Source organism: Trachurus trachurus (genome assembly GCF_905171665.1).
Source record: "Trachurus trachurus genome assembly, chromosome: 2".
NCBI lineage: Eukaryota > Metazoa > Chordata > Actinopteri > Carangiformes > Carangidae > Trachurus > Trachurus trachurus.
In genome coordinates this window covers 123,736-151,196 of record NC_139914.1, presented here as the reverse complement: position 1 = coordinate 151,196, position 27,461 = coordinate 123,736, and the positions used below count along the sequence as shown (strand labels likewise).

The window sequence follows — 27,461 nt, the reverse complement described above, 5'->3', positions numbered from 1 at the left end:
GCAGGAACGTCATGCAGTACAAAGGCCCGGTTTGGGTCTATGCCTGCCTCACTGCACCAGCTACTAAGCTCAGGTGCTGGCTGAGAAGCTGTCTGAGTAGTCGTCTGAGTAGTCGTCTGAGTAGTCATTACTCTAACCTACTACTGGTGTGTAGCTGTGAAAGATTTAAAACGAAATGCACCTTTAACGGGCAAAAAAACGAAAAACATTAAGCATGGGAATATCCCAGCGGTGCCTCCATTTTGTGTAACACCCGTCTCATGTACCTATGGGGCGGGGCCTGGGTTAAACTTATGATATTCCCCTTTTTTGTTATGCTTAATAAATAAAATAAGAATTGAGTAAATGAAAACCACACACAATAGCACTTTAAATGTAAATACTTTCTTTAGTTAGAGGATTTTTTAGTTCAAAATAGAAAAATAAAAATATGCAATAATCACTTGGGTTCAGTGACAATAAAATTAATGTTCAACAGAAATGATACCCGTTCTGATCACTTTAAATACTGGCAGTCACTGGTTATTCACACCAAATATCATGAAACATAAAGCAGGCGAATAATGCAATGAACCCACACACACACATCCACACGCACACCCCACAGTCCACAACAGTCTGGGAAAAGCTACCCCAAAACCCCGTTGCAGGCCTGTTTCGTTGCTCGTGTGCGTTGAGGCCCAAAACACACTGGCCGCTTCGCTCTCTGAAAGCAAAATAAAAGGCACGTGCAAATCAACAGTTACTCACGACTCCCGACAACAGTCCATGCGCTCCCGACAGTCCGTGGGGAAACGGGGAATGAGGGGGGAATGGCGGCTCGCCGGCAGGCCAGCCGAAACTCACAGTCCGCTCGTTAACGATTCCGTCCGACAGCTCTCGTCCACACCGGAGGGCGCAGATCCTCTCGACAGGGCACAAAAGTCTATATTATCCGGTAACAGTCCGTTCACCTTAAAACAAGAACTTTCAGCCTCTAAAAAGTCTCAAAACTTCGACGCGGTTGGGCTAACTCGTGTCTCTCCCTCTTTTCTTTTTTCTTCCCGGAACCACAACACAGTCTAAGTCCCACCCCCTGACGTCAGACTGCTCACCCGATTGGCCGGAGTCTCCGAGCTCTGCACAAGCCAATCACAGCAAAGACTTTTGTGATAGACACCTCTTAAAACAAATAATATTGTGTAACTAACGTAATTGCACTTAAACACTGTCTCAGATGAACTTACTCTTTTTTCTTTTAGGACACGACATGAGATGACATGAACTTATATTTTTAACACATATTTCTTGTAGATTTTTAACTTTTTTAACCTTTGTATTTTAACCATATTTATGCATTTTTAAACACATCAATACACAATAAACTTCACATGAATTATGAATCTGTACATTATATTGTTATCAAAATGCAAATACACCCATTACTTTAGCAAGGGCTACATGTATATTGTAATAGCAACTCTCTTGTTGTCTTCCTACTGTGCCTCTTATTGTCATTGTTTTATATCAGTGTCATTCTTCATGCTACCACAAGATGGAGCCAAAGTAATTAATCTTCACCTGCTCAGGTACAAGTGGAGCTACAGTTTGGATTTGCTGAATCAAACTCACTTCTTTTACTCTTCACTCTCTTCTCTGTGTTCAGAGCCTGTCAGGTTGGTGGGAGGAGCCAGTCGCTGTGCAGGTAAACTGCAGCTGAAACTGGGAGAGTGGAGATCAGTGGACAGTGATGGCTACTGGTCCCTGAAGGCAGCATCTGTAGCCTGTAGAGATCTGGACTGTGGCTCTGCTGTTTCAACAAGAAGAAGATATGAGTACTTAAGATACTCAGGGAGGTCTGTGTGGAGGATCAACGCTGGCTGTGTTCAGTCTGGATCCACCCTGAAGGAGTGTTCATATTTATCATCATCAGTTTCCCCTCCCTCCTCCGTGGAGATCACCTGTTCAGGTGAGTCCATCAGTGACATCATCGGTGACAGTCAGGTTCAGTGTCTTCCTTCCTTAACTTGTTCCTTTAGTATTTAAGTGAGTGAAGGTGAAGGTCTGGTGGTGATAGTCTCCGTGGCGACCAGGTGAAGCTCCTCCCGTCTGTGCAGGAGGTTTCATCACCATCGTCTCCTCTTGACGAGGACCGTGCCGTTAGCCCGTAGCTTCTGTCTGCTAGAACACCAAACACCTCAACTGTGATGGAGTCCCAACTCACACACTCACAGAGCGTCGTCCGACAACAGTTCACAGTCCGTGGGCGCATGACGTCTGTCCGACTACCCATTTCTCCAACCATAGATTTCTTTATTTTTGCGTCCATTAGTCCGACCTCCCATTTCTCCGACTTAAGTAGCCCTAACCCTTAACCTTACCCTAAACCTAACCTTAACACTGTAGAATGGGTAGTCGGAGAAATGAGCCGTCGGACTTTTGGGCAGTCGGACTGACGTATGCTCCCCACAGTCCGTTACTGATAAAACACAACGCTTACGACACACACAGTCCACTGTTGTCGACTCCACGCCATTAACTCTCAGCTCCTTCTTCTTCCTCATGCTCAGCTCTACCCAGAGGTTTAAATCTTATTATATTTAATAAGTCACACATTTTAAACAGAAATCATTTGTACATTTTAATATTTTATTTATCTTAAAGTATTATTTATGTTAGAAGAAAAAAAGAGAAAATACCAAGGCACTCATCTTGAATATAAATATTAAGATGCCTTAAGGGCCAAACACACAGCTATTATTTATCTAAATTTAACTTCACCATAATAACTGGTGTTTCATCTTGAACTAATTGCCCGGAGAGAAAATAAATAAATAAATACAACAGATATTTAAAGTTCGGGTTGGAGATCCTGGAAAAATGGTTCCATCAAGCCACATTTTGAAAATACACACGTCAAAAGTCCAAGCCCCTTTCCTCAGACTTGACCACAGCTCAACTTTATGCAAATGAATCCGTCAGACATGAGGTCACTCTCCAATGGGGAGCGAGATAGAGAGCAGCTCATCGGTGTTTATCCACTGTTCATGCCTCTTCAGTAACACGCCATCAGTGTTCCCGCCCTCCAAAACGTCAGTTTTTAGAGAGGCCAGTGGATCCTAGATGTCAGAGGAACAGACACACAGCCCACTGCTTAAGGGCCAAACACACAGCTATTATTTATCTAAATTTAACTTCACCATAATAACTGGTGTTTCATCTTGAACTAATTGCCCGGAGAGAAAATAAATAATGCTGATGGACGGTTTGTGGTCAGCTTTTTCCCTGTTGGTGGCGCTCGAGACTTACGGTGAGCGTGTTACGTCATTTCCTGCCTGTACCTGCTGCTGTGTTGTGTTCTTGTGTTAGACTTTCTCAGTCCTCCGTCTAGTGTTCTGCTAATTGAATCACTTTAAGCACCAGTGTACACCACGTTTTACTACATTACACAACTTTCTGTCACTTAAGTCTTTAACAGGACTCTCTTTGTATTTCTCCATTCAACTTGTTGTATTTGCCACAGGTCCGCTAGTTAGCTTAGCATACTAGCTTAGCATACTAGCTATGGCTTCTCCCCCCTCCTCTCTCTCCTTCTCCTGCTCTGAGTGTCAGATGTTTAGCTACTCCTCTGCCTCCTTTAGTGATAATGGTATGTGTAATAAGTGTAGCATGTTTGTAGCTCTGGAGGCGAGGCTCAGCGAGTTAGAGTCCCGGCTCCGCACCATGGAGGCTAGTCCAGCTACAGTAGCTTCACAGTCCAGCTTAGCCGGTGCGGAGCCACCTAGCCTAGCCGCCGCTAGCAGCTCCCCCCCAGCCCCCGAGCAGCCGGGAACTAGCCAGTCCGGCTGGGTGACAACAAGCCGAGGGAATCATAGTCGCAAAAAGCCCGTGTTGGCCCACCAACCCCTTCACGTCTCCAACAGCTTTTCCCCACTCAGCGACACACCCGCTGAGAACGTAACTCAACATGTCGGCTCTGTTGCTCACAGCCCCGCTGTGAAGTCGGCATTAGTCATTGGCAGCTCCATTTTACGGAACGTGAAGGTAGAGAATTCAGCGAGCGTAAAGTGCATCCCAGGGGCCAGAGCGGGCGACATTGAGGCTAATCTGAAGCTGCTGGCATGTAAACGTAAGGTTAAATACAGTAAGATTGTAATCCATGTCGGTGCTAATGACACCCGGCTTCGCCAGTCGGAGATAACTAAGGTTAATATGGCTTCGGTGTGCAACTTTGCAAAGACAATGTCGGACTCCGTAATTTTCTCTGGCCCGCTGCCCAACTTAGTGAGTGACGATATGTTTAGTCGCATGCGTTCATTCCATCGCTGGATGTCTAGGTGGTGCTTAGATAACGACGTGGCTTACATAGATAACTGGACCTCCTTTTGGGGAAAGACTGGTCTGATTCGGAGAGATGGCGTCCATCCTACTCTGGATGGCGCATCCCTCCTATCTAGTAACATAGGGAACTTTATTAGCCGTGCTAATCCCTGACAAGCACCCAGAGTTCAGACCAGCAGGCAGAGCCGCAGTTTAACACGCCCCTCTGCTGGGTCCCTCTTGTTGTCACCCACCCAGCCTATAGAAACTGTGTCTGCCTCGAGGCTGTCTAAGCCTAAACCCCAATCTAGAAGAGTTGTTTATAGCAACTTAGTTAAAATCAAAAACACTGCTCCAGCAAGCCAACCTAATAGAACTATTAAATGTGGTTTGCTCAACATTCGTTCTCTCCCATCCAAGTCTCTCCTAGTGAATGACTTAATTACAAGTCACCATATTGACATATTAACACTCACTGAGACCTGGTTGCAGCAAGATGAATATGTTAGTTTGAATGAATCTACCCCTCCTAGTTACATTAACTGTCATGTGCCTCGTAACACAGGCCGAGGAGGAGGAGTGGCTGCTATTTATCAGTCAAATCTGATTATCAACCCTAGACATAATAGTTCATATAATACATTTGAAAGCCTTACTGTCAGCCTCTCTCACCCAGACTGGAAAGCAGAAAAACCACTCTTACTTGCTGTAGTGTATCGTCCTCCTGCACCTTATTCTGAGTTTCTAGAAGAATTCCCTGACTTTCTGTCAAATTTAGCAATGAGCTCAGACAAAGTCATTATAGTAGGTGACTTTAACATTCATGTGGACGTCGATGATGATTGTCTGGCTACTGCGTTCAAGTCACTTTTGGATTCAGTCGGCTTCTCTCAGAGGGTAAACAAACCCACTCACACTTTTAATCATATCCTTGACTTAGTACTTACTTATGGAATAGAAGCTGACCATGTCACAGTTCTTCCTCAGAACCCCGTCTTGTCTGACCATTCTTTAATAACATTTGAATTTACTTTAACAAATTATATCCTACCTGGGAAAAAATCCCGCTACAGTAGATGTCTATCTGACACAGCTGTTTCTAGATTTAAAGAGCTTATTCCAGCAGAGCTTGGTGCCACATCCTGTAACCATATTATGGGCAGTTATGCTGGTTTCACCCCCACACAGGTGGACTATCTTGTGGATAGCACTGCAGCAGCACTCCTTGGGACACTTGATGCTGTAGCTCCCCTGAAAAAGAAAGTTATCAACCAGAAAAGAATAGCTCCCTGGTACAGCCCAAATCTGCGCGCTCTGAAACACACATTCCAGCCAACATGAGGAAGACCGTCAAGCCTGGAAGGATAGTTTATTAATATATAAAAAAGAACTCCGTAATACTAGAAGCAATTACTACTCATCTTTAATAGAAAAGAATAAGAACAACCCCAGGTTCCTTTTCAACACTGTGGCCAGGCTGACCAAGAACCATAGTGTCGTTGAGCCATCCATCCCTCCAACTCTCAGCAGTAACGACTTCCTAACTTTCTTTACCGAAAAGATAGTTAATATTAGAACAAAAATTGCTAGTAACGGACCACAGATTACAGTACCCATAGAAGCACCTCCCAGACTTGGTACACACTTGGACAGCTTCTCTCCCATCGACCTGTCAGACTTAACTTCTGCAATTACTTCTTCCAAGTCAGCCACATGTCTGCTGGATCCAGTCCCGACAAGACTACTTAAGGATGTCTTCCCCTTAATTAACATTTCTTTTCTGAACCAAATCAATCTTTCCTTAGCCACAGGCTACGTGCCACAGGCCTTCAAGGTGGCTGTCATTAACCCTTTACTTAAAAAACCTTCTCTTGACCCAGATGTCCTAGCCAACTATCGGCCTATATCCAACCTTCCTTACATCTCTAAGATCCTTGAGAAGATCGTCCTGGAGCAGCTACATGAACATCTGCACAGCAACGAGCTCTTTGAAGCTTTCCAATCTGGATTCAGAGAACACCATAGCACTGAAACAGCACTTGTCAAAGTCTCTAATGATCTTCTTATAGCTTCAGACAGAGGTCTCGTCTCTGTTCTTGTACTTTTGGACCTCAGTGCTGCATTCGACACCATCGACCACAGCATCCTGCTGCAGAGACTAGATCATGAAATTGGGATTAAAGGGCCCGCCCTGAAATGGTTTAAGTCATACTTATCTGACAGGTTTCAATTTGTTAATGTTAATAACGACCATTCAGAGTATAGCAGAGTTACGCATGGTGTACCGCAGGGTTCAGTCTTAGGGCCAATCCTCTTCATTCTTTACATGCTCCCATTAGGTGGCATCATCCGGAAGCATTCAATCAATTTTCACTGTTATGCGGATGATACGCAACTCTACTTGTCCATGGAGCCAGATGACAGAAGCCGCCTCATCAATCTGCAAGACTGTCTGAAAGACATTAGATCCTGGATGTCCTCTAACTTCTTGCTACTGAATTCAGATAAAACTGAGGTCATTGTGTTTGGACCTAAACATCTTAGGGACACTTTCTCTGATCAGATCGCTACTCTAGATGGCATCACCCTGACCCTGAGTACAACCGCGCGGAACCTTGGAGTCATTTTTGACCAGGACCTTTCCTTCAGCTCCCACATAAAACATGTGACTAGGACCGCCTTCTTCCATCTGCGCAGTATCACTAAGATTAGGAATATTCTCTCCCAGAGTGATGCTGAGAAACTAGTGCATGCATTTATCACTTCTAGGCTAGACTACTGCAACTCTCTCCTGTCAGGATGTCCGAAAAACTCTCTAAAGAGTCTCCAGCTGGTCCAGAATGCCGCAGCGAGAGTTTTGACAGGAGCTAGGAAGAGAGAGCACATCTCTCCCACCTTAGCTTCTCTCCACTGGCTTCCTGTAGGATTTAGAATAGACTTCAAAATCCTTCTGCTGACTTATAAGGCTCTTAATGATAAAGCTCCAACCTATCTGAAAGAACTAATCATTCCTTACTGTCCTACCAGAGCACTCCGCTCCCAGAACGCAGGTCTGTTAGTGACTCCCAGTATCTCTAAAAACAGACTGGGAGGTAGAGCCTTCAGTTACCGGGCTCCTTTACTGTGGAACCAGCTCTCTCCATGGGTCAAAGAGGCAGACACTCTAACTACATTTAAGTCTAGACTTAAGACCTTCCTTTATGACAGGGCTTTTAGTTAGGGCTGGTTCAGGTAGCTCTGAACCATTTTATAGCTACGCTGCTATAGGCTTAGACTGCTGGGAACACATCTGGATACACAGAGCCCTCTCCTCTCCTCCTCTCTCCTCCTCTCCCCTCCTCTCTCCTCCTCTCCTCTCCTCTCCTCTCCTCTCCTCTCCTCTCCTCTCCTCTCCTCTCCTCAGTATATTTTTGAACTGTCATTTTCTGTTGTACTTTGTAGTTTGGCCTTGGTGTCTCGCACTCTCTCTGTGTTTCCGCAGATCCACCGGAGCTCCATCTCTCTGCACCAGCCGCCGCCTGCATCGCCCCCCTCCCACCCCTTCCCCTGCTGTTAGACCGGCCTCCCCTCCCTTCCCATGGTCCAGTCTACCACCCAGTCCTCCCATCGAGCTGACCGGCTGCCTTGCCTTGCCTTGCCTTGCTTCAGAGCAGTTACAGTGGAGAGGCAGGAGAGAGAGAGAGTGTGTGTGTGTGTGTGTGTGTGTGTGTGTGTGTGTGTGTGTGTGTGTGTGTGTGTGTGTGTGTGTGTGTGTGTGTGTGTGTGTGTGTGTGTAACATTGTGAAGCATCATCGGTGTGTGACCGGGGGTTTTCAGCCTCTCTCCCCGCGGTAACTGATGTTTATCACGGTGTGGATACGTTAACATTATAACACTGTAAACTCGTTGTTATATGAAGGAACCAGACAGTAGTGGTCTCCCCTGTGTGTGAACTACGTTTAGTTAGCTGTTTCCCCTTTCAGCAGGACTCAAAAGCAAGTGGGACGGAAAACCATGGAAACCAGTTTGCTGAATGTATTTATACCTAGAGCGGAGCAGGGGGCGGGTTTATAGTTTTAGACCCGCCCATTAAATCCTGAACACAGAGATGGTGAAACACGGTCTCTGAGGCCTAGCTCCTCAAGGAAACTATGAATGGCAAAAAGACTTTTTACATGTTTTGAGGGACACATTTAAAGGACAATTCCTGGCAAATTCAACTCGGGGCTGTATTTTCCTAACATTTTAGGTCTAAAAGAAGGAATCTGAAGGTTTCAGTTTAATGTCTCCTGTTTTGCGGTAGTTGTGTCTGTCCCCGCGTCGCCACGGCAGCGATGAATGTGAGCGGATTGAAGTTCTGCTGCTTAGGCTGTTTACATCCCTCAAAGCCACAGACAGCGTCAGATGGCGACTCAAACATGCACCGAGAAATTTATTTACTTCAAGCAAGTCAAGAGTTTGTGTTTATGACACAAACGTCCAACTGCACGTGAACACACCGAGCGCGTCAACTTGGGTCTCGCGCGAGACTTTGAATTAGATCTAGTTTTACAAACATGTCGGCCACTGAGGAGCTGGGAGACGTGCAGGTGAGTGTGTGAGCGTGTATGAGAGTGTCTGTGAATGTGTGAGAGTCTTTAACTGTGAATGGATGAAGAATGGGACGAGCAGTGGGCACCTCACTACACGCCAGGATGATTGTATGGAGAGAAACTGTTACAGGTGAGTTGTGAGTGTGGTGAAGGCGAGTCGCAGCGCACTGCGCTCCCGACGCCGGCACATGGCTCATGCCGCATATGTTTACAAAGCACAACACAACATACACATCATTAATATAAACATAAACACCATACAGACCTCCCCGATTCCCCTAAAGGAGTGCGTGTGTAAGAATGTCCACACAGTCTCTCTCTCTGCCTCATGGGAGACGCCACACAATGGCGTCCACCCCCAGGTGACGGTGAGAAGGGGAGGGGGTTGCTCACCTTCTCACACATAATCAGTCAGCCTGGCCACGCCCTGAGGAGTGAATTTCATGCTGATGCCCTCAGGGCAGCGCTACTGCACAGCCAGGACAAAAACTAATCGCTGCTCTGACCCTTTCATCCCATCCTCTATCAGGCAGGATTGTTATGAGTAGGTAGGTTAGTTTGGTTCTTTCTCTCCTTTCTATTTTATTTGCTTGTGTGTAGGGGCACACCAAACCCTTGGCTTATTTCCGCTGACTTTATAATATTGAATGTCAAATGTGAATGTGTGTTGCTGTGCTATTCAGCTGAGGCTCTTCTCATGTTGCTGGCTGTTGTACTGTACATTGTTTATTTATTTATTTAAAGCAGAAGTAAGCGATATATTTGCGTTAATATAAGTCTTAAATAGTTGTATCTTCCGACAGCAATCACTTACATAGAGTGTTTGGACTGAAACATGGGTCTGTCAGTCCCTCTGCTCTGCTCTGAGCCCAGGAGAAAACATTTCTCGTATCCTACAGTTTTTATCCAATGAGGAGAGAGAACGGCATGCAGGGCTGTGTGTGCAGCCGTGAATGTGGTGACGTAGGGACGAGGACTGTTATGGTGTGTTCAAGGCAACCCGTAACTCGTGTTTTTCCGACCTATGAAGTGGTACCAGTTCGATCTGGTACGAGTTCACGGGTCGGAAGTTACGAGTGGCCGTTATAGTGACTTTCACAGGTAAAACAGGTCGGAGAAACACGAGTGGGTTGCCTGGAACGCTACAAAATCGTAAGTCGTGACTTGAAGCTGTAATTTACGGTTTCAAAAGCCTGCCTGGAACGCAGCATTAGCCAAAACGACCGGATCGCTTACTTCTGCTTTAATCATCATGGCTAGGTGCTGTAAGTGCAAACTGAATTTTCCATTGGGATTAATAAAGTTTTTCTCTCTCTTCATCATGCTGTTCACATTTTGACATCATGAGACCAAGATGACACTTATCAATCCATCAACAGTCCTGGTCAAAGCAATAGAGGCTTCATACGGGATGTTGTCAGAGAGAAGTGTCCACTGAGCTCAGAGTTTCGTTTCGTTTCGTTTATTTTGGTCAATACATGTCATTAAAAGAAAAGTAACAAACCAGAAAGAAAAAAGTAAATAAAGAAAAATAACATCAATCAGAGTAAACAATTGGACCGAAAAGGCATAGGCTGAAGCATAGCTTATTACGCCTACCATAATACAACTCAGGTTAATTTAAAAATTTTTAAATGTACAATATGTTTGTGTCAGCAGCAGGTTGAACAGAGACACAGAGAGACTGGAAGAGTCACAGAAAGGCAGAGAAGTGGATGTCCTTTGGTCACATGACAACTTATTGACACCCACCACTGTTGTTAGCTTTTATTTTAACACATTGTTTGAGATGAAGAAATTACCATTACATACTTCTACTGAAAAGCCCTGCTTTCATGATATACTATCACTGTAGCAGGAACTTTTTACATTTTAGATACATTTCACCCAAAAGTTGAGTATCCCTGACGTTTTGTGAGTGGTGTATGCTGATGACTCTAAAGTTGATATGACAGTAAATAAAGGTCAGGATCAAAGTTTAAATGTTGTGTCTCTCTCTGCAGACTCTGTCAGGCTGCTGAATGGGACCAGTGTGTGTTCAGGCAGACTGGAGGTCAAGTCCAACCAGTCTGACCAGTGGTGGTCCTCAGTGTGTGAAGATGACTTTGACCAGCAGGATGCAGAGGTGGTCTGTAGGGAGCTTGACTGTGGGGCTCCTTCAGTCCTCCAGGGGGCGCTCTATGGAGCAGTGGAGGCTCCAATGTGGACCAAAGAGTTCCAGTGTGGAGGCAACGAGTCAGCTCTCCTGGACTGTAGAAGCTCAGGCTCAACTAGAACCAGCTGCTCACCTGGCAAAGCTGTTGGACTCACCTGCTCAGGTACAAGTGGAGCTACAGGTTGGATTTGCTTCATTTCTGTTTGAATCAAACTCACTTCTTTTACTCTTCACTCTCTTCTCTGTGTTCAGAGCCTGTCAGGTTGGTGGGAGGAGCCAGTCGCTGTGCAGGTGAACTGCAGCTGAAACGAGGAGAGTGGAGACCAGTGTATGACATCTACTCCAACAGGAACCTGAAGGAAGCATCTGTATTCTGTAGAGATCTGGACTGTGGCTCCGCTGTTTCAACAACAAGAAGAGAGGAGTCCTCAGAGAGGTCTGTGTGGGGGATCAACACTGACTGTGTTCTGTCTGGATCTACCCTGAGGGAGTGTTCATCATCATCAGGTTACTCTTCCTCCACCGTGGAGCTCACCTGTTCAGGTGAGTCCATCAGTGACATCATCAGTGACAGTCAGGTTCAGTGTCTTCCTTCCTTTGTTGTGGAGACAGAAATGTTCAGTAACTTGTTCTTTTAGTATTTAAGTGAGTGAAGGTCTGAAAACAAGACATTTAATATCTCAACATGTGACACCATCGTCTTTAGTCAAGAAGTCAACTTCCACTTTCCACTTACATTTAGACAGTTTGGAGATGTAGGAAAACATTTTCAACAAATCAACTTTAATACTTTGATGCAGTTCAGCTGATCTCAGCCCCCCCCCCCCCCCCCCCCCCCCCATGGGCTTCCTGCATGTACAGGTGTAGGCAGCCCCCTGGTCAGTGCTGGAGAGGAACAGACCTCATGTATGGTAAATAATGAAGAAAGCTCTATGTCCTATAGGAAGCCTTCACTGTAGTGAGTCATCTTCCTCTCATTCCTCTGCTTCATTATTTTCTTTAACATCAACAGTTTTAACCCTTCAGTCTCTTTGTATGAGAGGCCGTTTAGGAAATAATTCATACTTACTCTCACACACACCACTATACTCATACACACACTACTATACTCTCTTACACACACTATTATACTCATACACACACACACACTATGTGAGAGAGTTTAGTGGTGTGTGAGCATGATTATACTGGTGTGTGTGAGAGAGTATAGTAGTGTGTGTGAAAGAGAGTTTGATTGAAACGGAAGTGAGTTTTAATTTCCAGTTTCTGATTGGTTCTTTGCAACACCCCCGGAACTAGGAACTAAATTCAGTTCCGTGTTTTTTTTTATTTTTTTATTTACGTTGATCCATTCGATTGTTTTCCACCATATAAAAATGTAATCATATGGGATACAATATTCAGAGAATTGAGGGATGAAGCAGTTATTATCCCCATTATGTTGTAGTGTATTAGTGATAAGACGTGACAGAAACATGGTGTTGTGATTCAGCCGCCTGGTCAGGGCCCATCACCGCCTGACGGCGGAGGACGAGCCCAGACTCAGTCGCCCGGCTTGGTCCTCTGGTCTCGGGAGACACTGTGTGGTACCACAGCCGCCTGCTACCGGAGGCTCCGCTGCGGGGGAGATCCGACGACGCACACGGGGCGGCTGGCTCTCGCTGCTCTCCGCCGTCCTGGTGCACCACAGTTATCAAGACCGAGACCCACATCAGCCGAAGCAGATGTGCTGTGACACGACACAGTGTTTCCCGCGACCCGGACCTCCGTAGTGGCCAGAGCACGGCACAGTCCCGAGAGGAGCAAGCCGGGCGACCGAGTCTCGGCTCTTTCTCCGCCGTCAGTCGGTTACGGCGGGTGGATTGTGCCAATCCAACCCACTCGCCATAGTCGGTGATAGGCCGGTTCGCGGGAAACACTGTGTCGTGTCACAGCACATCTGCTTCGGCCAATGTGGGTCTCGGTCTTGATAACTGTGGTGCACCAGGACGGCGGAGAGCAGCGAGAGCCAGCCGCCCCGTGTGCGTCGTCGGATCTCTCCCGCAGCGGAGCCTCCGGTAGCAGGCGGCTGTGGTACCACACAGTGTCTCCCGAGACCAGAGGACCAAGCCGGGCGACTGAGTCTGGGCTCGTCCTCCGCCGTCAGGCGGTGATGGGCCCTGACCAGGCGGCTGAATCACAACACCATGTTTCTGTCACGTCTTATCACTAATACACTACAACATAATGGGGATAATAACTGCTTCATCCCTCAATTCTCTGAATATTGTATCCCATATGATTACATTTTTATATGGTGGAAAACAATCGAATGGATCAACGTAAATAAAAAAAATAAAAAAAACACGGAACTGAATTTAGTTCCTAGTTCTGGCGGTGTTGCAAAGAACCAATCAGAAACTGGAAATTTAAACATTGAAAAAGATTTTTCAATGATGCTTAAAAAAGCATCATAAATGAGCCATTAGAAGTTTGTCTACAAATCAGAATTTGAATGAAGTCTCTAGCAGAAAGTACGACATGAATGAGGCAGGAATCGAACCCATGACCTCATGATCAATAAACCTTTACTCTGCCACTTCGCCACAGAGAGCACAGACATAAGCATGTTGCCATTGTAATGTGATGATGTGCTGCAAACGGTGGCAGAAGCAATTAATGCGTCTCTTAACGAACACCTGTAACCAATTGAGGGTGGGGGAGGGGAGCAGAATTCAACATCACATAACAAGATTGCTCAGCCTGGATTCGAACTAGTGACCTTGGGGTTGGCAAGCGGCCACTTTACCAACTGTACTACAGACAGAGTTGTGGAGAAGTTACAAAGTTGAGCTCCTTCTCCTGCTGCTGTGAAAAAATGCATTGGGCTGAATGAGTGCATTGGGCTGAATATTTTGTTTCCGTGGGTGGGCGGGTCCTAGTGTGCTTCCTTGCCCTGTGCCCTTCAAAATAAAAGTTCCTCAATTTAATAATGTCGACAAAAATATTACTGTAGGCTACAGACACTAGCAGACATAGAGGACCCCATCACCCACAGTCAAGACTGACACGGCTTCAAATAACAATAATAGTAGGCTATTCATAATGAAAATGAGAACTTATGAAGTTATGATGACTTCAGTGTAGATGTTTAGCCACAAGGTGGCGCAGTTATTACACGAAGAGTAGATCTGAGGGCTTTACTACGACGGAGGCTCACAACATATCGTGTGTATTATTGAAAGCGAGGGGTGTGCCTATAGGCTAGTGAGTAGCCTACAGAGTGTCTACTCTGTACAGTGACAAAGACTGTACAGTAACTTCGTTCAATATACAGTAGATACTACTTCAAAGTGGCCATTTCACTCGCAGGGAGCGAGATTCACGCAACGCGTGAAATGTGACTGACAAAGTGATAACACACAAGAGCATTATGACTGATAGCTCCCCTGGTAGAACAGCTCCCTCATTAAGCTGAGTCATCCACTAGTGTGGGTTCGAGTCTCAGTTTAGGTTGTACCATTAATTAATGTGTTTTCTTTTCTCATCATCATTATGATCACATAAGGCTTAAGTTTGAGCAAATAAATGAGCAAATGAGCATTAATTCTCCGCCGGGCCGAGGGACCAACTTCCCTGCTTGTGTACATGTTTATAGGGATGTGAACGTGTACTTAAATATGTACACGTGTACACTGTGCATTTTCCTGGCCAGCACAGGTACCAGGAGACCAAGACCCCCTGTCATGTCGGTCCTCCACCCTTCCTGATCCGCCGCAAGTTGCAAGAGCCCCGCGGAGCCCAGTCTCTCCCTCCTCTCCCACACTTCAGCACCTGTCCTGGGCTGTCAGTCTGCAGGGACGGCGCCTGTCATAAGCCGTTGCAGACAAATACGTAGGCTACACAAGCAGGGAAGTTGGTCCCTCGGCCCGGCGGAGAATTAATGCTCATTTGCTCATTTATTTGCTCAAACTTAAGCCTTATGTGATCATAATGATGATGAGAAAAGAAAACACATTAATTAATGGTACAACCTAAACCGAGACTCGAACCCACACTAGTGGATGACTCAGCTTAATGAGGGAGCCGTTCTACCAGGGGAGCTATCAGTCATAATGCTCTCGTGTGTGATCACTTTGTCAGTCACATTTCACGCGTTGCGTGAATCTCGCTCCCTGCGAGTGAAATGGCCACTTTGAAGTAGTATCTACTGTATATTGAACGAAGTTACTGTACAGTCTTTGTCACTGTACAGAGTAGACACTCTGTACTCACTAGCCTATAGGCACACCCCTCGCTTTCAATAATACACACGATATGTTGTGAGCCTCCGTCGTAGTAAAGCCCTCAGATCTACTCTTCGTGTAATAACTGCGCCACCTTGTGGCTAAACATCTACACTGAAGTCATCATAACTTCATAAGTTCTCATTTTCATTATGAATAGCCTACTATTATTGTTATTTGAAGCCGTGTCAGTCTTGACTGTGGGTGATGGGGTCCTCTATGTCTGCTAGTGTCTGTAGCCTACTAGCCTACAGTAATATTTTTGTCGACATTATCAAATTGAGGAACTTTTATTTTGAAGGGCACAGGGCAAGGAAGCACACTAGCCAATCAGAGGACCCGCCCACCCACGGAAACAAAATATTGAGTGGTAAATTCGTTTTGTTAAATAAGAACCAAAAACGAGAAAACGAACAGAAATTTTGATTTCCGTTTTTTTTTTCCAAAACGAAAAAACGGCTTGTATCTGGTTTCTCCTTATGTCAATTATTCCCAGAAAACAGACTGATAAAACGTACCTTGGTCCAGAGAGCTCCCTGGCTGCATTTAAAAAATATTTTAAATTATTATCTAAGTCTCTTTGCATTTTTGACCAGAATTTTAGCCAGAAGACAAGTGTGGCTACAAAACTGGAGAAAATAATTTGTCTAGAGTTTAATTTGCAGAAAAAGTTAAATATTTTAAAAAGTATAAATAGTTAAAAAGAGAAAAGTAATGCCGATAAAGTTCAAAAAAAGCTGCACGTTTTGATATATGAATTGTTGAAATAGCACAAAGTATGAAGGACTAGAAGAAGACCGTAAAAAGGCGGAAGAAAATGGCTTTCAGCATTCACACTAATAAATGCTTTCAGCATTCACACTAATTATTTCCTAAACGGCCTCTCATATCTTTGAGCTCATCATCTCTGACAGATCTCATTCTTCAGAGTTTGACAGATTTCTCTCTGGTTTATTTCTGCTGTAAAGACATCAGAGACCAGGGCTGCTGCTGGACTAATTGGGGCCCTAAGCAAAGTTTTATTTGGAGGCCCTCCACCGGGCGACGTCAATAGTTACAAAATAACTGTATAATGATATGACATTTAATTTGACAACATTTACTACTAATAAAAAACCAAATAAAAAATAGCTTCAAACCAAATTCAATCAATAAATCCGAGTCACAAATAGTTATCAATTTAAAAAAAATGTTGTTTTGTAATCCATTATTATTATTATCATTATGTTGAAGTCTAGACCGTTGGTTGACTTGAGTCTTTGACTCAAGAGCTGGACTGTGAGTTTCTTTAATGGTTGTGTTGGGTACAGAGAAGGAACTCATTTCTGGACACATGCTGATGACTTTAAAGTTGATATGACAGTAAATAAAGGTCAGGATCAAAGTTTAAATGTTGTGTCTCTCTCTGCAGACTCTGTCAGGCTGCTGAATGGGACCAGTGTGTGTTCAGGCAGACTGGAGGTCAAGTCCAACCAGTCTGACCAGTGGTGGTCCTCAGTGTGTGAAGATGACTTTGACCAGCAGGATGCAGAGGTGGTCTGTAGGGAGCTTGGCTGTGGAGCTCCTTCAGTCCTCCAGGGGGCGCTCTATGGAGCAGTGGAGGCTCCAATGTGGACCAAAGAGTTCCAGTGTGGAGGCAACGAGTCAGCTCTCCTGGACTGTAGAAGCTCAGGCTCAACTAGAACCAGCTGCTCACCTGGCAAATCTGTTGGACTCACCTGCTCAGGTACAAGTGGAGCTACAGGTTGGATTTGTTCATTTCTGTTTGAATCAAACTCACTTCTTTTACTCTTCACTCTCTTCTCTGTGTTCAGAGCCTGTCAGGTTGGTGGGAGGAGCCAGTCGCTGTGCAGGTGAACTGCAGCTGAAACGAGGAGAGTGGAGACCAGTGGACAGTGACGGCTACTGGTCCCTGATGGCAGCATCTGTGGCCTGTAGAGATCTGGACTGTGGCTCTGCTGTTTCAATAAGAGGAAGAGAGGAGTCCTCAAAGAGGTCTGTGTGGGGGATCAAACCTGGCTGTGTTCAGTCTGGATCTACCCTGAAGGAGTGTTCATATTCATATTCCTCTTCCTCCACCGTGGAGATCACCTGTTCAGGTGAGTCCATCAGTGACATCATCAGTGACAGTCAGGTTCAGTGTCTTCCTTCCTTTGTTGTGGAAACAGAAATGTTCAGTAACTTGTTCTTTTAGTATTTAAGTGAGTGAAGGTCTAAAACAAGACATTTAATATCTCAACTTATTACACGGCTGTATTGAATGCTGCTCTCTGATTGGTCCAGCGCTGCGTTCTGCGGTCTGTTATTTCTGTATAACAGACCGTCATCAAGTATAACAGACTGTTGCTAGGGACAGCGCTCTGATCCCTGGCAACATACTAGCCTTTTAAAAATGGATCATTTCCGAAATTTTAATTTCAATATATTTGGGGAAAAGGAAACATTGGAGTCATGGTTGTTGGCGGACGATATGGCGGAGAAGAAGGCTGGACAAGAAAAGAAGGCACCGGCACAGAAAGGAAATAGACACAAGATCCTGAGTCACGATGAAATAGATGAAATTGAAGAGCAGAGGCTTGAAATCAACACAAAACGGAGCACATCATGGGCCTTGGTAGTATTTAAGGACTGGCTCACTGAGAAGAAGATGGTAACCGATTTGGATAAGTATGAGGCAGAAAACCTAAACCAGGTGCTGCAGGCATTTTATCCGTCAGTCCAAAACAACAACGGAGAAACGTACTCTGTTGCCAGCTACACATCAATCAGAGCTGGTATAAGTCGACACTTCTCAAAGTTTGACATAATGAACAGTGTTGTCTTCAAATCGAGTAATGGGGTATTTAAATCAGTCATTAAAAAACTCTGCAAAGACGGGAAGGACAGGAGTCATCATCATCCCCCGATCTCAGCGACAGACATGGAGCTTCTCAGGTCCTCAGCAGTGCTGTCTCCACATACAGCTGTCGGACTGGTCCAAAAAGTGTGGTTCGATGTGCAGTTGCATTTGGCACGGCGAGGGAGAGAGGGCAATCAAGACATGAAGAGAGACTCCTTTGTTCTGAGGCAGGATGATAAGGGCAATGAATATATTTCTCTGGCCCACAACGCTGAGACAAAAAACCACAAAGACCCAAATTATCCATGTAAAGAAAATTACAGAGGTTTCATCTTTGCTGAGCCTGACAACCCAAACTGCCTCGTCGCCAGTTTTAAAAAATATCAATAACGACCAGCAGCTACTGGACAGGCAATCAGTGTGGTTTTCCCGGGAGCCGACGGGGCACAATTTCCTAGGACAAATGATGACCAGAATAAGCAAGACAGCTGGTCTTTCGAAGCGTTACACCAACCACAGCGTAAGAAGCACCGCTGTCCAGCTCCTCTCTCAGGCCGGCCTGGAAAGTCGTCAGATCATGTCTGTGACTGGACACAGGTGTGAGAGCAGCCTGAAGAGCTACTGGACGCCGTCCACCACCGATCGGGAGAAATGGAGCAAGATCCTGTCTTCCGAGAAAAGCAATAGTAGGTTTAGCACATCACTCTGATAAAGCGCTGGCTTACGACTCGCTGTCAAATTATTATTTTTTTTTACAGGTGTGTCAGCCTCGGAGCCACAGCCAAATGAGAGCTGCACGTTTAACATCCCAAGAGATGTCCCATTCACACTATCAAATTTTACCATCAACGGCAACGTCCAATTCAATATAAATACTAAATAGAAACTTTACCGATCAATCCATGTTTAACATGTCCCATTCACACTATCAAAGTTCACCATCAACAGCAAATTCCAATTCAATATAAACACTAAATAAAAACTTTACCGATCAATCCTTGTCACGTACACGTCCCATTCACACTATCACACGACTACAACACCCAATTCAATATAAATATGCTACTAAATAAAAACTTTACCGACAAATCCTTGTCACTGCTGAATCATTGTGGGTTATTATCTATTTTTTATTATTTATTTCACTCGTAAAGCCATGTAATAAGCGGGATAATGTATAGTTAGTCGGTTGTTATGAAGAAATAAACCCCGACAGTTTGTATGGAACCCCGACGCAAAGGGGTTTAACAACCTCCGAACTATACATTATCCCTTACATGTTACATCATCATCTTTAGTCAAGAAGTCAACTTCCACTTTCCACTTACATTTAGACAGTTTGGAGATGTAGGAAAACATTTTCAACAAATCAACTTTCAAACTTTGATGCAGTTCAGCTGATCTAAAAGTACTACTATAAAGCAGCCCCCCCTCTCACACACACACAGACCATGGGCTTCCTGCATGTACAGGTGTAGGTAGCCCCCTGGGGTCTCATTTATAAAACTGTGCGTGGGATTGTTACTAAAAGTGTACGTACGCCCAAAAGCCAGGTTTTGCGTGCGCCAGTAAATATTCAGACTTATAAAAGCCAGCGTACGCACACTTGCAAGCAAACTTCCCTTTATAAATCACAGAGTTCCTACAAGTGTGCGCAGCTGAATCCGCTTCACGTTCCGCCCTGTACACGCCCTGTTTTAACCGTAGATGGTCAATGCAAACCACCACATGAATGTGATCTGCATGTCAATGAGCCTGACGTGCTCTTGTTCTGTCTGTGTTGTGAATTAGCTGCAGGTGTGAAAGTGGCGACGTGACGTGTTGCTGCAGCTGTTAACGGCGTCAGCGGCTCAGAGCGCACGCGGTGTTGTTTTGGTGCGCTGCCTCTCACATGCTGGACCCTGTTCGGCACATTTACAACAATGACAACAGTTTTAATCTGAAAGAGTTATTAACCATTCATCATGGTCTCCCTCTCCCTCCTTTCTCCTCCAGCAGTGCCGTGGTGCAGAATTACGCACGGGGCTCACCGCTGTATTCATACATTTACAGTAATTAGACTGATCGATAAAACTTTGAATAATTAGCGGAATCAGTTACATTCTGAGGAATGATCAAACATGACACTTCTCTTGATAACAAGAAAACAGAATGTAACAATTGTGGGAACGATTACTGGATTTTTTTCTCCAGGGTTTGAGATTTAATTGACTCTCGATCATATGTTCACACAGTATCATAGGAACAAATAGTTATTTACACCATGTATTTATCCCATGCAGCCGCGCCGTCCTCTCCTCCTCCTGCGCTCTGGGAGTGGACAATATGACGGAGAGACGGTGGTGATTAAATATAGAGAAGGAATTTTGATTTTGAATTTTAAGTTAGATTCTAAGAAGATGTTTCTGAAACACCAGTCCGATGCAAAATAAGGGCGCTGTTGAATTAAATCACCGTGGCAACATGGATCTAACGCATACGGGTTGAAATTAAATGTGTGACGGCCGATAATAAAAACATAATCGTTCTTCTCAATCATCATTTCCTGAGTCTGACTTCAGTTCACCACCACACCGTCTGTGTCGCCAATTCCCCTTTTCCTCCAAACCATGCGTACGCATGGCTCAGAGTTTGCTTAGAGCTGCGCACATTCTCCCGTCAAGTTTGTTTTTTATAGATCACAACCTTGGCGTGAAAAGTCACGTACGCCACTTTCAGCCCCGTTTTGTGCGTACGCAACGGTTATAAATGAGACCCCTGGTCAGTGCTGGAGAGGAACAGACCTCATGTATGGTAAATACTGAAGAAAGCTCTATGTCCTATAGGAAGCCTTCACTGTAGTGAGTCGTCTTCCTCTCATTCCTCTGCTTCATTATTTTCTTTAACATCAACAGTTTTAGTCTCTTTGAGCTCATCCAGGGTTCCCACAGCTTGGGGCAAGTTAAATTTAAGACTTTTTAAGACCTTTTTAATGCCATTTGATATTAAATTTAAGACCAACTTCATAATAAACACAAATGGAAAAATAACACCTCATCGTAGGGTTCGGGACAATTTTGCCCAAATGTTTATTTGAACATGAAATATATGCTTTTGGTCAAGTGAAAACGTTTTTTTGAAAAACATTAATACTTTAGTTCAGGGGTAGGCAACTATATTTGTCGAAGGGCCAGAATTTTTCTCAACAGACATCCCGAGGGCCGGACATTCAAATAGGCCTAGATTGAAATTAAATTCACCTTTTTGCTTAATAATCTGGTTGTTTATATTTTATATTTTTATTTATCTTGTGCACATCATTTTTTATTTATACACATCTTTGGTGTTTTGTTTTGTATGATATAAAATTAAAAATCTTGACATAGCCCATCATATCATTTACATATCATGCTGCTGGAACTTTACACTGCTGGCTTGTATCCTGAGACCTGCCCTGTGATTTTCAGTTTAAATATGAAAGGAGGCTGACCATCAGGTCTGTTCTCATGATACAAGTCATTGGTCCTGACATGTGTGTTTCTCTTCTATAACACACATTCTACATCTCAGAGGCGACGTCTTTCACGGGCTTCCTTCACCTTTCAAACGAGGCAGAGCTCAGTGGGAAACTTTAGGAGAGACATAGGCCGAAGGCACCGGGACACAACACCGGGGGAGAAGCAGGTCCGTGCAAACGCGTGCAGCTGTGCACCGCGGACGTGCACGGAAAAACAACCGCGTTGCATCAAATGCGCGCCGCTACAGCTTTTGAGTTGGGAGCGCACATGACGCGCGTCTCCATCTGAACGCCCCCCCATGCATGATGCAGACACGAAGCTCACACCTTCGTGTCTGCAACAGGCAGGGAAAACCCTGCAGTCCAGCCGGCTCCCCAACGGCTGCGGCCGCTGAAAGGCGTTTCCTTAGCCCAGTGCTGGGGCTCACAGGCACACACAAACAATGCGCTGGGACACGTGTTTCCGTGTCCCAGCGCATTGACTTGCAGGCGCCGTACAGTACTTAAACTATTAGAACTCAGTCGCGGGCCACATTGGAAGGTCCGGCGGGCCACATTCGGCCCGCGGGCCGCCTGTTGCCGACCCCTGCTTTAGTTCAAGACATGGAGACAATACATACATGTAAAAAAATACATCATGAATCCTCAACTGGAAGATAACAATTCCAAATAACTTACTGTATAACTTACTGTATCCTAAGTATCATACACATGCTTGCAAAAAAAACTGGAAAAAAAGCTGGAAAAAACACTCTACTGCTGAGGTAAAACTGTTGCCCTTTTGTGATATGCAGCAGTATAAGCAGTGGCATTGAATCTCTTTCACTGCTATGGCATTGCTTTTTTCAGTTCCTCCTCCACCTCTGCCAATTCTGCCATTGTTTCTTTGTGGCGCTTTCTCAGTGTGTTAGATTTTGTGATTAGCTGTGCCATCAGGCTACCAGCCTTTCCTTCTGCTTGTGTGGCAAGCTGATCGGCATCGTTGAGCAGAACTTTTGCCACCTCAGACAGACATTTTATCTTCTTCTTAAGTTCCTCGATGCGCTCTGCAGCTGCCCTTTGGTTCTGTGTTGCAATTTCATTCATTTTCTTTTGCTTTTCCTCATCTAGGTACATCATGTACCTTGACCTAGCTGATGCAGCTGAGGACAGCAGCTCCTTACTGATGGGGACCTTGAGGACACCCCCACAAACGGTGACATAGTCACAGATCAGTCGCTGGCTGACCATTGTTTCTTCATGCATATTGCAAGTTTCAACCTCTTTGTTTATTGAAAAGCCTCTCTCAACTGTCGCCTGGCCATGCGATAGAAGAAGAAGCTTCTTACAAAACTCCCATAGCTCAGGGTAGCATTTGCTCTGGAAAGCCTGATGGAGGAAAACATCCACCCTTGTCTCAGTGGGTCGGTAGGAGTGGAAGGTGTCATTTCTAGCTTCAGTGGATAAGAAGTCACAAAACTGCTGTGTAATCACGTCACCTGCAAGACACAATACAAAGGTACAGGCAAAATTCAATAAAAAATGCAAACACTTTATTTTACAGTCAAGCTAAATACTATAAGAATCAGGCAAATTAATATGTGCTTTCTGGATACCTAACACTTCTTTAGATGCTATTTACATCACTCTTAGTTTCTTTTTCATTTAGAGACAGATAACGTAGTGAATGCAGAAAGAAAACTTGAACTGCTCTATTCTCTCATACCGGCTGAGACGCCTCCTGACAACTGTTTATCGTGCAGAAACCTCTGGAAGAGATTCCTCATCTTGCCCTGGCACCATTCTGGATCAGAGAACATCTGTCTAGGGTCCAAACAGGTCAGCTGCCTCACAGTGGGATATTTTAAGGGGCTCTTGTTTTGCACCTTCTGCAGGATGGTTGACATCACCTTGATGCAGTCCCTCTTAAACTCTAGGACTGTGAGTTCTCCTATCTTTTTCTGTCTTTGGAGTTCCTGACAGGGATAATGAGAGTAACCTATGTAGCAACTAGTAAATCAATTTTCTGGATCCTGGTAATATTTTAAACAATAACATGAAACACTACCTTCAGGGTTGATTCTGCACCCAAGCCAATGTTGACCTCCTTAGGACGGACCCACTTCTTTTTGTCACCAACATCCAGTCTGGCTAACTGGAGTGGACTGATGTCCTGAAGGACCTCCCTCTTGATGAAACGCCTCAAAATACTCTGTAAACAGAAAAAGCTCAAATGTAACCCAAATAATTACAACCATATGGACTTGACAATATGTAAACACTGCTTTGCTTCTTTGCTTTCTTCTTTCAGAATTTTTTTTAAACAAACAATGCTCAGTAGTAGAATATAATTACCTTCATCAGTTCTGCCAAATCATTCACAAGGAATGGTATCATTGGCTGATCTGTCTGGTATGCAGTGAGGAAGGGGCTGAAGGTCCTGATGACAGACATGTAGAAGTAAAGTTTTGCCGTGATGAGAGGATCTTTCTGTGCCGCCTCAAGGGTGTCGAAAGATGAGGTCCCTGGATTTGGTAGCCTCTTGGTCCTGACTGCATCCACGTACATGGTCACTGAAGGCCACACCTCTAAAGCCCTCTCCACAGCTAGTAGGTTCTCAAGCCACCAGTGGCCACAGAATGCCAGTGGAAATCGTGTGGTTTTGGTAAGAACCGTGAAATCCTCCTAGCCAGGCTAGCGCCGCCTACTGGTTCCGGCAAATTTAATTTGCCTCAACCATGTAGTCAGGGAACTAGCAATGCGTTTCGGTTCGTCCGCCAGAGCGGACGGACCAATCAGCGAACAGACGGGTAAGTGAAGGCGATGACGTTGAACTCAAGCGCTCAAGATTAACCTATGAGCTTAACCGGTGTATAGCACACGTGACCACCAAGCAGCAGCGATTAGTTGAAGCAAATGGAAGCAACCGCCTCCCGGAAGCAAACGAATCCCTATGGCTCGTGTTCAGACGCTATATGAAATGTAATGAAGTAAGCGGCTGATGCATCAGGCTAAAATCCTCCCTCCTTGCAGGTGTATTATGGAAGAGTGTATGCATGGCCCTCAGAACGTTGTCCAGTTGCCACATGACAAAGCCGCCTTTGCAAGCATTATGTAAGGTGTGGAGACCACAGCTTCCTACCACAATCAGTTGAGCGCCCCCATACTGTTCTGCCTGTTCTTGCTGCAGTAGCTCCAGGAACTTCCAATTAACGTTTGGTCCATCCATGGAGACTGACAACAGCTTACGCCTATCCAGGTCCTTGGCACATTCCTGAGAATAAATAACATTAGAGCTCATGAAGCATATCAAAATCATACTGGATTAATCCAGCAAACTGCCACACAGCTTATTTTCTATGTAATAGATGGAAGGCTGACACAGAAAAGGTATTAAAAAATAATATCATTTGACACCTTAGTCAAACCTGAAGACCATAAACAACACTTGTACAATATAATCTGATCCAATACAACAGCCATAACTTCTACCTCTACAAATATAATAATGTTCAGTTTTGATTGATACTTTCAGAAAAAATATTAACTTTAATTTAAGTTAATTGATTAATTATTACTGATGTTATAATTTGCAGTGGTGTTGAAATGGACTGTATTATATTGAAAGTTTTGGTCACCACGTTTACATGCATGAGTTAGGGAGAATGATGTTTCTAATTTTCTGCTTCTAAAATCTCTGTTTGATGCCTACTTACTTTGAAATGGCGTAGTAAATCCTTGGCTGTTTCATGTCCCATGAACTGCGACCCTGTATATCTTGACTGGACGTGATCTTCGCACCAGTAGCGGACATGCAGATCCAGTTGTTTTGTTTTTGTGGTCTGGTTGAGGCTCTCATCAAACATTAAAACAAACGTGTCCTTGTTAGCATCCGCAACAAGCTGCTCTGAAATGTACGGAGCTAATCCAAACTTGCTGATGTAGGCTGTCTTGGTGTTAGTTTGAAACATTTCTTGCACAAAATACACCGTGCCTCGTACACGTTGCCTGGCACCGCTTTCAGCCATGAAGAAAAATGTTGGATGGACAGCCAATTTTCGTTGAATTTACACTTTCCCATGTGGTCCAAAGCGAACGTCTCTGTCCGAACAAAGTTGCTACATGAGTTGCTAGGTTGCTACACAAATTGCTCCCGCGTTGCTCCGTGAACGATGTGCTGCTCTGAAAAGTCCGGGCTGCAACCACATCACTGTTGGTTCCGCTACTGTGATTGCGCGATGTTACAGCGAGATTCATTCGTAAATGATTTTAAAAAATAAATGAATGTTGCCAATTATTTTTTGGGGATTTGAGACTAATTACAACCATAAAATAATACATCACAAGTTCACATTTTTAAGACCTTTGAAAGATGTATTTAAGACATTTTAATGCCAATTAAGGCCTTATTTTTAGATTCGTGAATTTAATGCCTTTTAAGACTTTTTAAGGATCCGGGAGAACCCTGTCATCATCTCTGACAGATCTCATTCTTCAGAGTTTGACAGATTTCTCTCTGGTTTATTTCTGCTGTAAAGACGTCAGAGACGCTGTGAATCCTTCTCACTCCTCATGAATTTATTTCATCTGTGGCAGCAAATCACATCACATGACTCTTTAGAAACTCCTGTAGGTTAAAGTGGACTAACGAGGTCGTTGACTGACGATGGTAAAGTTGTTTCTGTGAAGATGTTGAAGTCCAGACCGTTGGTTGACTTGAGTCTTTGACTCAAGAGCTGGACTGTGAGTTTCTTTAATGGTTGTGTTGGGGACAGAGAAGGAAGTCATTTCTGGACACATGCTGATGACTTTAAAGTTGATATGACAGTAAATAAAGGTCAGGATCAAAGTTTAAATGTTGTGTCTCTCTCTGCAGACTCTGTCAGGCTGCTGAATGGGACCAGTGTGTGTTCAGGCAGACTGGAGGTCAAGTCCAACCAGTCTGACCAGTGGTGGTCCTCAGTGTGTGAAGATGACTTTGACCAGCAGGATGCAGAGGTGGTCTGTAGGGAGCTTGGCTGTGGAGCTCCTTCAGTCCTCCAGGGGGCGCTCTATGGAGCAGTGGAGGCTCCAATGTGGACCAAAGAGTTCCAGTGTGGAGGCAACGAGTCATCTCTCCTGGACTGTAGAAGCTCAGGCTCAACTAGAACCAGCTGCTCACCTGGCAAAGCTGTTGGACTCACCTGCAAAGGTACAACTGGAGCTACAGGTTGGATTTGTTCATTTCTGTTTGAATCAAACTCACTTCTTTTACTCTTCACTCTCTTCTCTGTGTTCAGAGCCTGTCAGGTTGGTGGGAGGAGCCAGTCGCTGTGCAGGTGAACTGCAGCTGAAACTAGGAGAGTGGAGACCAGTGGACGGCAGCAACAAAAGGAACCTGAAGGCATCATCTGTAGCCTGTAGAGATCTGGACTGTGGCGCTGCTGTTTCAACAAGAGAAAGACGGGAGTCCTCAAAGAGGTCTGTGTGGGGGATCAACACTGACTGTGTTCAGTCTGGATCTACCCTGAGGGAGTGTTCATATTCATATTCCTATTTCTTCACCGTGGAGATCACCTGTTCAGGTGAGTCCATCAGTGACATCATCAGTGACAGTCAGGTTCAGTGTCTTCCTTCCTTTGTTGTGGAAACAGAAATGTTCAGTAAGTAGGTCTGTCAGTTTAACGCGTTAATTAGATTAATTAATTACACATGGCAATGGCAATGGCACGTCACGGTAGCTCTAGCACCGAGGAACTTGTCCAGACGTGTTTGTCACTTCCACATCACATCGTTGCGCCAGGTTCACACCAGCCACCGAAGCGCCGTGCCACGAACTCCATGCACGAGCCGCGGCCCTCCTGTTCACAGACACTTA

General features: G+C 44.8%; 1 protein-coding gene across 1 annotated transcript; it reads left to right on the top strand.

Annotated features, from left to right (window-relative positions):
• Nucleotides 1-3,648: 3,648 nt before the first annotated feature.
• LOC310997603 (scavenger receptor cysteine-rich type 1 protein M130-like) lies at nt 3,649-27,172 on the top strand (the record flags this gene model as incomplete). The annotated part of the gene is made up of 8 exons (XM_083987367.1): nt 3,649-4,102; nt 10,874-11,188; nt 11,278-11,568; nt 16,702-17,016; nt 17,105-17,389; nt 26,481-26,795; nt 26,884-27,064; nt 27,169-27,172. 8 exons carry the CDS (start codon nt 3,649-3,651, stop codon nt 27,170-27,172), a joined length of 2,160 nt encoding a protein of 719 aa, XP_083843493.1.
• Nucleotides 27,173-27,461: the final 289 nt, after the last annotated feature.